General features: G+C 41.6%; 1 protein-coding gene across 6 annotated transcripts in view; it reads right to left on the bottom strand.

Moving 5' to 3' along the window:
• Nucleotides 1-2611: 2611 nt before the first annotated feature.
• Nucleotides 2612-12980, bottom strand: part of PSPC1 (paraspeckle component 1) — a 64426-nt gene continuing 54057 nt past the window's right edge. For 3 of the 6 annotated variants that reach the window (XR_012627715.1, XR_012627710.1, XR_012627713.1), the window contains 2 exons: nucleotides 7698-7801; nucleotides 2612-3418 (listed from right to left, as the gene is read on the bottom strand). Coding sequence is in view for 1 of the 6 variants with exons in the window: in XM_074860107.1 (XP_074716208.1) it covers nucleotides 11084-11185 (102 nt within the window). In the remaining 5 variants the exon portion in view is untranslated. Of the gene's footprint in view, nucleotides 3419-4993; nucleotides 5322-7697; nucleotides 7802-10946; nucleotides 11186-12980 lie in introns of those variants that run through there. The other 3 variants (XR_012627711.1, XR_012627714.1, XM_074860107.1) reach the window with 2 other exon arrangements.

The raw sequence follows: 12980 nt of genomic DNA, 5'->3' as shown, positions 1-12980 counted from the left end.
CCGTCCTAACATGTTGTGCCTGTCCATACCTGCTACAATTCTGTCCTCACCCTTTGTCTTCCCATAGGGTACTGGAGAAGGGCCAGTGTAAAATCTTTCTCCTTTAGGTCAGTCCTTCAGAGCAGCGGCAGCCCAGCAGCACTGGCGCTGAGATGACGCTGTGTGATGCATTCCTAGAGCAGTGCTCTCAGTTTTGCTGGAGTCTCTCTCTAATATGGAGCTGTAATGGAGTCTTACCTTTTAGGAATGTAAGAGAACCAAAAAGGCCACATTCTTCTAAGCTGGTGCAGCATGGGCATGCACTGCAAGCCCATCACTGAATCCTCACACTTTAAAATTCCTCAGCTTTTGTGTCCCACATAAAGGGGGAAAATATTTTTCAGATTCAGAACCCATCTTAAAATCTTTGCCTTTCACTCAAAGACGAGAGTTAGGAAAAAATAACTAAAAGCAGACGACAGCACAGAATACAAATTTGAGCAGGACTGAGGCAGTAGTCAAGGTTAGAGAAGGGGGCCTCTTCAAAAAATAAAATCTCAAAACATCTCAAGTACAGCAGCCAGGAGGAAGGCACCAGGCAGAAGATGGTTCTTTTTAATTTAAAATTGTTTCTCCACAGCGAAGTCTCAACTGTCATGCAGTATAGCTACAACTGACATTTTTTCAAGAATTTCTGTAATACTTCCTACATGATTTGAACGTAAGGAGCTCCTCTGTGGTTAATTACTGTTGGCTCAGACTCATTGATAGTGGATGGGTCAGACCTTAACACTGCCCAGCTCTGCTCGTGTGCGTGCCCCTCTTAAGCCAACAGCAGGCACAGCTCTACTCTTCAGAAAACCAAACCCACATGTATGGGAACTAAGGACGTTGTTACCACACCCAGGGCAACAGGTGCCTGCTCCAAAACTCCACTCACTGCAACCCCCGTGGCACCTGCCAGCAGCACAAATGCTTTCATCCAGAGCTGGAGGACATCTTGATCCGTATCACAAACAGTCTTGTTCCCTGGAGCTGTTACTTGTACAGATTTCCCATAGCCAAAATTTGTGGAAGAAAAGCCCAGTTAGGCCTGTTTCAGCAGTTGTACATCTCACACTGAACACAACCATCCATATTACGGGGGGGAAAGCTGCTATCCCTGCCACACACAGTAACAGCCAGAGCCCCAGCCTGCAAAGGCTGTTCTTGGTTCTTGAAAAGCTTTATCAAGCTGGTTGAGATCCTGTCTGGAACAGTTTGCACAGATGTACAAGCATTTGAAATTTCCCTTGCTTTCCTGGATCTGTCAACTCTACTGTCTTAATATTGGAACAGTTTCTACTTCTGTAAACAGTAGGATCAAGATCCCTAAAACCACTAGTGAAACCACAAGCAAACATCACCCCACACAACCCCCCCCCGCAGCTGGGGCCCCTGCATCCACCCTTCCTGAAACAAACGGTAACTCCCACAATTCCACAGTGGGGGGAGACCAATTCACTGCAGCAAGACAGTACTGGCATGCACTGGTTTCGTTAGTGCTATGAGGCAACAATTAAGCACTGAAAATCACACGAGACTTCCTCGCTACCATGTGCCGCCAAATGAGCCTGGCTCCATCCTTGCTACCCCCTTCCATTACACGGAGATTTCCTGCCCCCCAACCTCCTCCCTTCCAGATGGAACAACCCTGCTGCCTCCCCCAGGGCTCCTGTGCTCCAACCTCCTGATCATCTCGGTGGCCTCCACTGGACTTGTTCCCCCTGTACATCTTGTCCTCAGGAGCCCGGAACTGGTCACGGTGCTCCAGCTGCAGTCTCGGAAGTGCTGGATAGAGGAAGGGTCGTGCTCCCTGCCCCTGCTCCGCTGCGCTCTTCCAATGGAGCCCAGAAGGGGGTTGGACACCTTCAGCTTCACTTGTCCCTCGGGACTCCCCGACCAGCTTCTGCAAAGCTCCCTTGCCACCAGGCTGTGCCCGGGCTGCACAGCTGCACCAGGTTCATTCAGTACCTGCTGCAGGACCTCGCGTCCGTCATTTTTTGAACTCGGTGAGGTTCCTTGTCAGGCCCTCGATTGATGTTCACTGCCTTGTTGATTTCGGGAAATAAGACAATAAACATCCTGTTATTCATTGATTAGTTTGAAACAGTTTTATGATACAGAAACCCTGAAAAAAACCTGGTGATATGATACAGTGCAATGTTAAAATTGCATCACATCAAAATTCATTTTTCACTATGCATTTCATTCATGGCTTTTGTTTTTTGTCTTTTTATTGGGCTACATTAAGACAGCAGGCATTTTTATCATAACTTCCAATTCAAACTTAACTGCATGGACAGTGAAATCTTACTGCAGCTTCCATCTCACTGCAGGTTACCATTTCCTCCCAGTCCTGGTCAGCTGTTGCTGGCTCATACCATTTTCTCTAGGTAACTAACACTTATGTACTCTTTTAAACTCTACTGCAATTTAAACACAATCCACACTATTGTTTTTTCTTTAAATATGAAACCCACCACTTTGTCTTCTGTCACACATTTTAGGGCTTGAAAATATTTTCTTACTGATTTTATTTAACTCTAAAGGCTTTTTTTTAGTCCAAACCCAATCATTTAACCAAGGAGCAGTCTTTTGACATATCATTTATTCTGATTCCTGTTGTAGCATGTACAGACTTTAATCCTTTTATCAACACCATTCCCCAGCACTAGTATTTCTGGGAAGAAAATCAGCTTCCGATACAGTCTAGATAAAAAGGGCGTCAAGACCTCAGTCACACACAAAGTTGGCCAACATCAGCTTTATTATCAGCTCAACTTTGCCTAACGTTGGGTACCACCTTCTCTGCCAGAGACTGAAGACAGTAACATCACAATAGCTGTAACTCGTCTCCTCGTACAGGAAAAGGCATCTTGAACCTCACGAGCAGACATCGTATTCAGATTCTTCTGACGTGTCCTTCCCAATCCAGGGTGCTGCTGGGGGACCCTTCCCATTTCAAACAGCCCCATTCCCTCAGGTCTCGCAGGGCAGACCTGTCCATAAGCAGAAGGAATACAGCGGAAGTGAGAGTGATCAATTCATCCCTCTCTGCTGTTGAGCTAGCTGCTACAGACTTAATAACTGTTTTATTAGGTAACAGCATTGTCCTGGTGCCCAAGAACACAGCATAGAACAGAAAAAAAATAACATGTTATGCACAAAAATAACACAAAGAGACTGATACCTGAGCACAAAGGAAACAGATTTCATCACTAAAGTCACAGTCGCTGTTAGTTAAGTGCTACAATGAGTGACAACATGGTTATATTCTCACCCCTGATGGTCCTTGTAATTCCAACTTGAAGAGCAGCGTTTTGCACATGATCACAGTATAGCAGAAAGTCATCTTCAGTTCTGAGGGCCTATAGCCACCAGTGGTTTTCATTGTCACCTAATGCAATGGAGAACATTTGGAGGAAGTAAGTAGAATTCAGGCTGAGGAGTTACCAAGAGACACTTAAGTGATAACTTCCTTGAGAACATACTTTTGTAATCAAAGTACGGCAAACAACAAGACTCAAATAGCAAACTATGGAGCAATGCATTAGCAAAATTAGTTGGATAAAGAGGTGGGAAGCGCTAACGCTTTCCCAGACAGTCCTTCCAAGAGGTTACCTGGAATTCCCGACCACTGTTGAGGAACCCCAGCAGCAGGCAGCTTGACAGAGCACTCACTGCAAATTAAGTCAGAGCCTGGTGCATTTTCGGGTCTAACAGGACTGTATGCAAGTTTATTTCAGAGCTGAAGAAGGGAATGCAGTGACACACGAAGGCCAGCTCTCATCTCTACAAATACTGCTCAGCAACAAGTTAAGGAAGATCAAACTGAGCAGGTGTAAATTTTTTAATGGGACTGATTTGGCTTATTCTCCCAGCCTTTTGCAACTTTTTTGCAGTTTTCTGTTGCACACTCCGCCCCAAATACAATGCAATCCACTCACATTTTTATCTAATCTTCCCTCAATTTTTAATACAATTTAATTGGGCCATTAGGCTTTGTCAGCCAGGTTCACACTGCAGTCTGAAGTGCACACACACAAACGAACAATGGAGAAAGAGAAAGAAAGTGTTTTATCAGTCTACTGAGACAAGGAGTCATTACTTAGCCAGTCAAAGAAACACTTGTATCCCCAAGGAACCCTGGCCATCCGCTCTTTCCTTCACAGGAAGGAAACTGTAAGTTGAGGACAGAAAAACTCTGAGACGCCTGGGAAACCTGCCAAACGCTGAGGCTCCCAAATGGTTCTTTTGCACAGGGGCAGTCTGATACATAAGGACAAGCATCACTGAATTCCCAACAGCTACATGGTCAAGACAAAATGTCAGCTGGATAGAAAAATCTCTTTTCAGTCAAAACTTTTTTTTAAAATCTCTTACTACTACTTTTCTGATAAAGAGTTTTAACTATATTTTTTAGATTTTGTGAGTAAATGCTTGTAGCTTGCTTATTTCTACAGCCTGATGTATATTACACATTATTGATTATTTTTATATTACAGTTTTACTGCGATTTAACTACAACTAGAAAGTAACAGGAAACTCCTTAGTAAAGGGCAAGGCAAAACCACAAAACAAGGTGCCTATTCGTTTTTTCCCATCTCCTCAGCCCCTGGCACACCCCCCCCCCCCCCCCCTTTCAATATCAAATAGGTAACAGGGTTCAGGTTAGGGCACACTTAAACTGGACACAAGTGAAGTGTGTTGGGCCTGATGGGAGGCAGCCCTGAGTGCTGAGGGAGCTGGCTGCTCACACTGCAAGGCCATGCTCTGCTGCTGAAAGGACCTGGCAATGGGGAGAGGTGTGTGAGGACTAGGGGACAGCAAATGTCACTCCTATCTTCCAGAAGGGCAGGAAGGAGGATCCAGGGAACTACAGGCCCTGGGAAGGTGATGGCCCAACTACTCCTGGAAACCATTTCCAGACCAAGAAGGTAACTGTCATTTGCAAATCCTTAAGGATCCTAACCTGATTGCCTGCTATGCTGAGGTGATCAGTTCAGTGGATATGGGGAGAGCAGTGGATATTGTCTTCTTTGACTTCAGGAAGGCTTTTGTCACTGTGTGCCATAGTATCTTCATGGACAAGCAGATGAAGTACAGGCTCAGTAAGTGGACAGTGAGGTGGACTGAAAACTGGCCAAACAGCCAGGCCCAGAAGGTTGTCATCAATGGCACAAAGTCCAGTTGGAGGCCTGTAAGTAGCAGGGTACCCCAGGAATCAGTACTGAGGCCAGTCCTTTTCAACATCTTCATTTATCATCTGGTTGATGGGAAAGAGTACATCCTCAGCAAGTCTGCAGGTGATACAAGGTGATATAAAGCTGAGAGGAGTGGCTGGTACACCAGAGGGTCATGCTGCCATCCAGGGAAATGGGCCCAAAGGATCTCATGAAATTCAACAGAGGGAAATGCCAAGTGCTGCACCTGGGAAGGAATAATCCCAGGCACAAGGACAGGCTGGAGGCCAACTGGCTGGAAAGTGACTTTGCAGGTAAGACCCAGGGGTCCTGGTGAACACCAAGTCCAAGAACAACCATGAGCAAAGAATGTGACCTGGACACAAAGGTGGCCAATGGCATCCTGCACTGCACTACACAGAAAATTGCCAGCAGATGGAGAGAGGTGATCCTTCCCCTCTGCTCAGCACTGGTGAGACATAGACCTCATCACCCTCTACAACTACCTGAAAGGAGGTTGCAGAGAGCTGGGGATGAGTCTCTTTAACCAAGTAACAAGCGATAGATAGGACAAGAGGTAATGGCCTCAAGTTGCGCCAGGGAAGGTTTAGACTAGATGTCAGGAAGCATTTCTTTACAGAACGGGTTGTTAGGTGTTGGAATGGGCTGCCCAGGGAGGTGGTGGAGTCCCCATCCCTGGAGGTGTTTAAGAGTCGGGTCGACATAGCACTGAGGGATATGGTGTAGTTGGGAACTGTCAGTGCTAGGTTAATGGTTGGACTGGATGATCTACAAGGTCTTTTCCAACCTTGATGATTCTGCGATATGGGGTGTTGTGTCCTGTGTTGGGATCCCAAGTACAAGAGACACAGACATACTGGGTTGAGTTCCATGAATGGAAGATAACTGAGGGACTGGGGCATCTTTCATGTTATAAAAGGGTGAAAGAGCTGGGACTGCAGCCTGGAAAAGGTGGGGTGAAATCTTATAAATATTTATAAGCACCTAATGAGAGGATATAAAGGTGACACGGGAGTCTTCCCAGTGATGCCCAGGAACAGGACAAGAGGCAATGGGCACAAATGGGAACACAGGAGGTTCTCTGTGAACATGAGGAAACTTACTGTGAGGGTGACCAAGCGCCAGTACAGATTGCCCAGAGGGGTTGTGGAGTCTCCTTCCCTTGGAGACCAAACCCAAATGGACATAGTTCAGGGGAACCTGCTCTACCTGACATCCTGCTCTTAGCAGGGGGTTGGATCAACAAGGCATAGCAGGTAGAGAGTAAAAGGTAGAAAAGAAGGAGACAGAGGTTCTGTGGAGAGTATCATAGAATTCTGCCTGTCTTGAGTAGAAATTTTGAATTATTTCAGTCTTCAGAATCAAAGACCACATAGGCAACTTTTCAGTATTAGCTGTAAGTCACAGTACAGTGTGAGATATATGACTGCAGAAATATTCTTTCATGTTGCTCTTCCCATGCATTTTACAGAGTGACAAAGGACCCCATCACATTTATACTTCCCATGCAACTCTGAAGTTTAACTGCTTACTTCCCACACTTAATTTACCAGCTGCCTTGGAAATCAGTAAAAGGACCCCTCTAATTAGCAATAAATCATATAGACTACTACTATAGAATCACAGAATGGTTTTGGTTGGAAGAGACCTTTGAAGATCATCTAGTGCAACCTCCCAGCCACAGGGAGAGACATCTTTCACGTGTCATTAATAAATAGCTCAATATATCTTGTTCTTTATATATCTAGTTCTCTATTTACTGTTAACACAACTATAGAGACAGTTCTGAGTATGTTTACTAGGCCAAACAAACACAGAGGAGAACTAACCCAAATTCCTCTTACTTTATCAGTAGAACTTGCACATCTTGGTCAAATTCCATCAGTGTTTAAAACTATTTTTACTTTATAAAAACAACTGATATTTTAGAATTTCAAAAGTATCAAACCAAGCTGGACAAATCTCCCTTTAAAAGGGAGTCCCACAGAGAAACTTCCAACACCCAAGGCAGATGACACTACATACCTGCATGTCCACAAATGGAACTCTACCCCCGGTTTTGCAGAGCACATGGACACAGCCCTCCAGACCAAAGCCTACTAGCTAACCCCGAGGACTGTTCAGAATCAGACTGTACAAACTGGATTCTGAGCACAGTGTATCAACAACATCCAGTAGCTCAGACATGGCATCACAGTAACGTGGCACAATGGTTTTTGGTTGTAAGACACATTATGACTAGCCAGATTTTGGTTTTTCTGCAAGAGGCTATGTACATATACTTCAAGTACTTTAAAAACATGTTAACATATAACAGGAATTACACAAGGAATTGCATGATCTGAAAGCAAGTATCAGTTGAAGCACAGAAGCAGAATTACTCTACATCAAATCACAAATGTAAAAAAAAAAAAAAAGAGGGCTCCTAAATTTCAGTAATTGTTAAATAAAACCAAGTATCCTAATACATACCTCATACTAAAAGTTGGTTTAGGATTTCCTTTTGTATGCGTAAGATAGCAGAAGGATTCTGCACAAGCCAGTCTTCATCTGCATGTTAAGATTTTAATAGTAACCTAAAAAATAAAGAAACAGTAAATAACTGTCAAACAGACCAGAAAATACAGTAGCTTCTTTTCAAATAGCCATAAGTGTAATACGGAGAAATAAACCATAATAAAACTTCACATTACCAGAAAAAAAATCCATTTATTCTCTACCCATTCTTACCACTTAGTTGTTACTACACAGATTTCCTCTAAAGATTTTAACTTTAATTTTACTACCTCAGCAGTTAAAAACCATCTGTTCCAAGAACATTAACAAGTTCCTAGATTTTCATACTTCTCCTTGGAGTAGATTAAGTGCAGTTCTGCTCCAGAGAGCCCCAAGTCACTTCTCTTTGGAGGGTTTTTAACACACACGTATCAAACACCACACTGTCGTCTTCTAGGCCTGCCAATGCATGTGGCCAAAGTGGCATTTCATCCTTCTCATATTATTGCCACTGCAATAATTAGGATCCCTGTGCACAACACAGTTATTACTGAAACTTGAGAACTAACTGCTCTCACTGGGAAGCACAAATACAGCCTCCTCCTGTTCCACAGCCTGCTGTGGTACAGACATTTAACAGATACTTAAAAGGAGCAAAGCTATATATGAAAATAATACAACTGAACTGGCATTAAAATGTTGTCCTGCTTTATAATAACTTCTCAGAACAGAACTGCATACAAGTCTCATTAAAACATATTTTAATACTAAAAGCATTAGAAATTGATGCAAAAATTGAAGACTTTTGTGATTTTAAAACTTCTGCAATAGATCTGCTTGCATTTTTGCAGTAAGTGCAGTTGGAAGAACAGCAAGTCAGAATAAATTTTATTCCTATTACATTTATTAATTCTTAATTAAAACTATTGCAATTATATCTAAAAAGGCCTAAATAATAACTAGAAGTGTTAATAAGGGTATCCATCTTTAACTCTGTGGGTCATCTTCCAGAGTCCACATGCAAAATAATTATCCAAAGTGTTTAAAATTCAACATCTCCCTGCCCCAGCCCCTTCAGGCTTCAAAACAGCTCTCACCTGTACACACACATTCCCTCCTCCCCTGCCCCCAATTAAAATCACCTCTTCTCCACAAATACCTCCAATTTAAAATAACCTGCGAGTACCGCAATGTTTGATAGGTTTAACATAATCCATTAGTCAGGCTGGGGAAGCAAACATAGAAACATGTTGCAGAGCCAAGGAACCCTAACGAATCTCTGTAAGGAGGGAGACTGCCTGAAAAGCCCCTGATTACAGCAGTGCAAGGGGATGAAGAACTCCATATGCTCTCAGATAAAGACTTCTTAAAACAATTTACCAACACCTTGAGGTCCTGTTTGATGATCAGAGAACTTAGCACACCCTGCAAAGATTTGTTACAGAAAGAATTACTTTGGAAAGCCACATAGAGGTTACATCTTTCGGGCTAGCTTCGCTTCAGGAACAGTCCCAAAAAGCAACTCAGAAGTGACATACGTGCAAATTACAACACACAACCACAAACACTTACAATAAAGGCAACCTTTACCTTATCAGATACAGCTGAAAAAAAGGCTGAGGCTAGCAGCTCAGAGAAAACACAGTTTCAAAGTTGGCACAATTTAATGTCTGAGTCCTATGAGAAGTGCTGTTAATTCATCAGTTGTCCCCTTTGCTTCCTTTTGATCTTTTCCCCTCTATGGGGCAGCTTGCTAATATACCGAATTTCAAAAGTTCTGTTATCTATTCCATAAGACAGACATTCATCAAGATGGATACTGTCTTCCTAAAGCAGATATGACAGAGCACAGCGCACTTAACCCTTTGTAACTAGAGCTATAATTTTGCAAGCGCTAGTATTAAAATCACTTAGCAGGTCAAATGCGCTAATGGCTGTAGCGATGACCGCCAGCCACAGGGACCAGGCTAGAATTGTCATATGGACAAATATTAGTGTCCTGAGACATTACCTCCACATGGTGAAACTAATCCAGTTATTGATATGTACCCATCTTAAAAGTAAGCTACAGTTACAAACTGCACATATTTTGATCTGTATTTTAATATTATTAAAAAAACATATTAATTACGCTTTTCTTCCTTTCTTCCCCTATCTACAAACAGCAAGGCTAAGACCTCCAAATGCCTAACACAAGCCTCTCCAGTTTCTGTAACTGCCAGTGTATATTACCTTCTCTTTCTTGGCCACCCAGATTTACTAAAGAGAAAGTAGTGAGCCAGATTCTTGGAACTAGTATGTATTAGTGGCAAAACTGTAGCCAAATAAAACTGGTACGTTTTTGAAGACAATCCCTAAACCCAACCAGTACACAGCAGTGTTACAAATTAATCATTTACCATAACTCAAATATTTACAAAGTGATTACAGTGTGTGTGGTTGGTTGGTTGTTTTGTGGGTTGTTTTTTGGTTTTTTTTAACAGTATGTCTCTGGCTCTGCACTGTTTCTTCAGCATTCTATCTCTACGAGAAATAAGATCATTCCAACTTCCCTACCCTATATAAACCCTACTGTTTATGATTAACAGTAATTACTTCATTAGACCTGAACATATCCTAGCAGCTAGTGCTGAAAAGAGGTATTTGTAAGAGTAAGCAGGAACACAGCAAATAGTTATTTCCAAAGTAACAGACTCCAAATCAACGTCATTCATATGATAAAGCTTTTCTTTAAATTAAAGCTCAAAGTGGGTATGATACCAGACAAAATTAATCGGAAATATTCTAGAAGATTAACAGCATGATAAACATGCCTATTCTGAAGAGAACAGATGCATCACACACAAACTGAGCAATACTGTGCATATATTGTGCCATTATTAAGGAAAATTTATAACCAGCTCCTCAGTACAAGCTATCTGAAGTAACACATGTTCAGTGTAACAGAGCACTCTCCACTACTGTCTTTCCAATACAGAACTGTTATGCAAGACAAGCTCCAAGCTGCCACAGGAGCATACCAAGCAGAAACAGCCATGACAATCTACAACATGTCTTACATTTACCTTGAACACAGATGTAGCAGCTTCACTGGCTTGACTGACAGAAGAGGGTTGTGGGTTTTTTTCAAATTAACAGTATTTTTGGTGGCTACTGTAACAAAGAGCTTCCCCCCCTGCATTTCCCCTTTTATTTTATGTCTACTTAAAAAATTACCTAGCAAAACAGAACAGCAGCATGGGTAAAATTTTGACTTCCACTGAAGTGGACCACATTTTGCACCAGCAGGCACAGGTATCATTCTGAGAGTAGCAGAGCCACTATCCATCACACAAAGGAAGAACTCCAATGCCGAGCTGTTCTCAGGAAAACACAATCCCTTGTGGCCATTTACTTGGGGTTTCCAAAGGGAACCCGAGATGATCCGCAGAGCTGTGTTCATGTTTGCATTTGTTCACGTTTACCTATCAAAAGGTAACAAATAATAATGTTGGCTGCTGATGTACTAGAAGAAGATACAGTGCTAGACATTTTTAAATGGTCAAGCAATCTTTTCCTCCCCATTCTTCTCTTAGTTTTTACTCAACTCTGGCCAAACCTGCTCACCTTAATCATGAGTAGTCCCTGCTGAGGACAAAAGTACACATGTGCAACAATAAAACCACCTGAGAGTAAATCAACTGTCACCTGGGCATCATGCACGGCTGCCAGTGATTACAGGAAAGAAACTGCAACATACCCTTCCCAAATCTTGTGTTCCCCAAATTCTCTCCATAAGAGTATATACTTGCAGACAGCTAGAAACAAGTAAGTACTTAAAGGAAAAAATGAACATTACCAAATTAAGGCTCAAAAGGAAAATCAAGTTCCTAGAAACAAAAGGACAACTACTACTTGAACTGAGCCAGCAAGGCGTTCAATGTCCTTGACAAGACCATTAAAAGCATTTTACGTCTATTTCACAACTTTCAATTTGTAAGGTATAGGGTATCCACAGAATGAGGAATGTGAATGTAGTAATATTCCTCTTCTGGAATCAGATTTCAAAAAAGAAAAAACAGTGGCACTTAGTAGTGGCTAGGTAATAAACCCATACCAGTGACAATACTACAATCAAGGCACATTTATTTTTCTGTTTTGCCTGGATTGCAAAACTTTACTCATACAGAGGTTAAACTATTTCTCCAGCATTTAGGAATGATGAGCATGTCTGAAAAATATTTAAACAGAATGGACAAAGATTTAATCTGTGCATCTTAAGCAAGGTCAGAATTTGAAGACACTGATATTTATAAGTACTTTCTAAATTTAATAAAAACTGTTCATTTGTCAGTCATTATGGTCCTAGATGTAAGATCATGCATTTAATACAAAAGAAGGATCCATTTTTTTTGGTAAAAAAAGATTCCTACAGTTTCAAAGAAGTTTGGATTTGATCAGCAGAAGGGAAATCTTTAACTTCTTAACATCACTCAGGCTTCTATCACACGTAATTAAAGGGATATATTTTTATATATAAATATATACATTACATTTTCACAAAATTCTGTGAACTATGAGGCTGCAAAGTCATTAAAATAATCCTATATGAAACGGCCACTCAATCCTGTATTTTTTAATACAGCCCCCTCCTCTATATTGCTCACTAACATGCCAATGTCAAGTCAAGGAATCTGCAGCACCAGAACAGCTGGCTGATCAGACAGTGATTTTCATAATTATCCATTCTATGTATGCTGTCATTAATGGAGCAGAAATGTCTTCAGATGTTCAGATTTCTACTTTCAATGATTGTGTTTATGCTGAGCAGCTTGGAAAAACATCCAAGTAACAGTATCATTTTCTCCATTCAGAACTCACATGCCCTGTTACACGGATGCAAAGTTCCTGAGCATTTTGTGATACTTTACCTTATCATGAACAGCTAAGAAGTACAAAACTGTTGAAGAAGCAAGGGAATAACCTTTAACCCTCATCATCTCTTTCACCTAGAAATAATGACGTATAGATGTGACTTCACCAATTAACAAAGAAAACAAGAAACCTGACAGATCAAAAGCATCTGAAACCATTGCATCAATCAGCACTGGAAGCTACAGTTAAAATTTCATTAGCTTGTTTTATGTCAGGTTCTAGAAATTCTGAGTGAGTTCACCTATCACAGAAACTTATGGCTTGTTTCCATACAGAGTTTGAAGCAAATTTGGAAGTCTGCTGTAAATGAGATATAGTTAAACTAGCACTGATAGCATAGAGTTA

Source organism: Strix uralensis, chromosome 2, assembly GCF_047716275.1.
Source record: "Strix uralensis isolate ZFMK-TIS-50842 chromosome 2, bStrUra1, whole genome shotgun sequence".
Lineage (NCBI taxonomy): Eukaryota > Metazoa > Chordata > Aves > Strigiformes > Strigidae > Strix > Strix uralensis.
The sequence above is the reverse complement of the archived record's forward strand: the minus strand, read 5'-3'. Positions and strand labels throughout refer to the sequence as shown.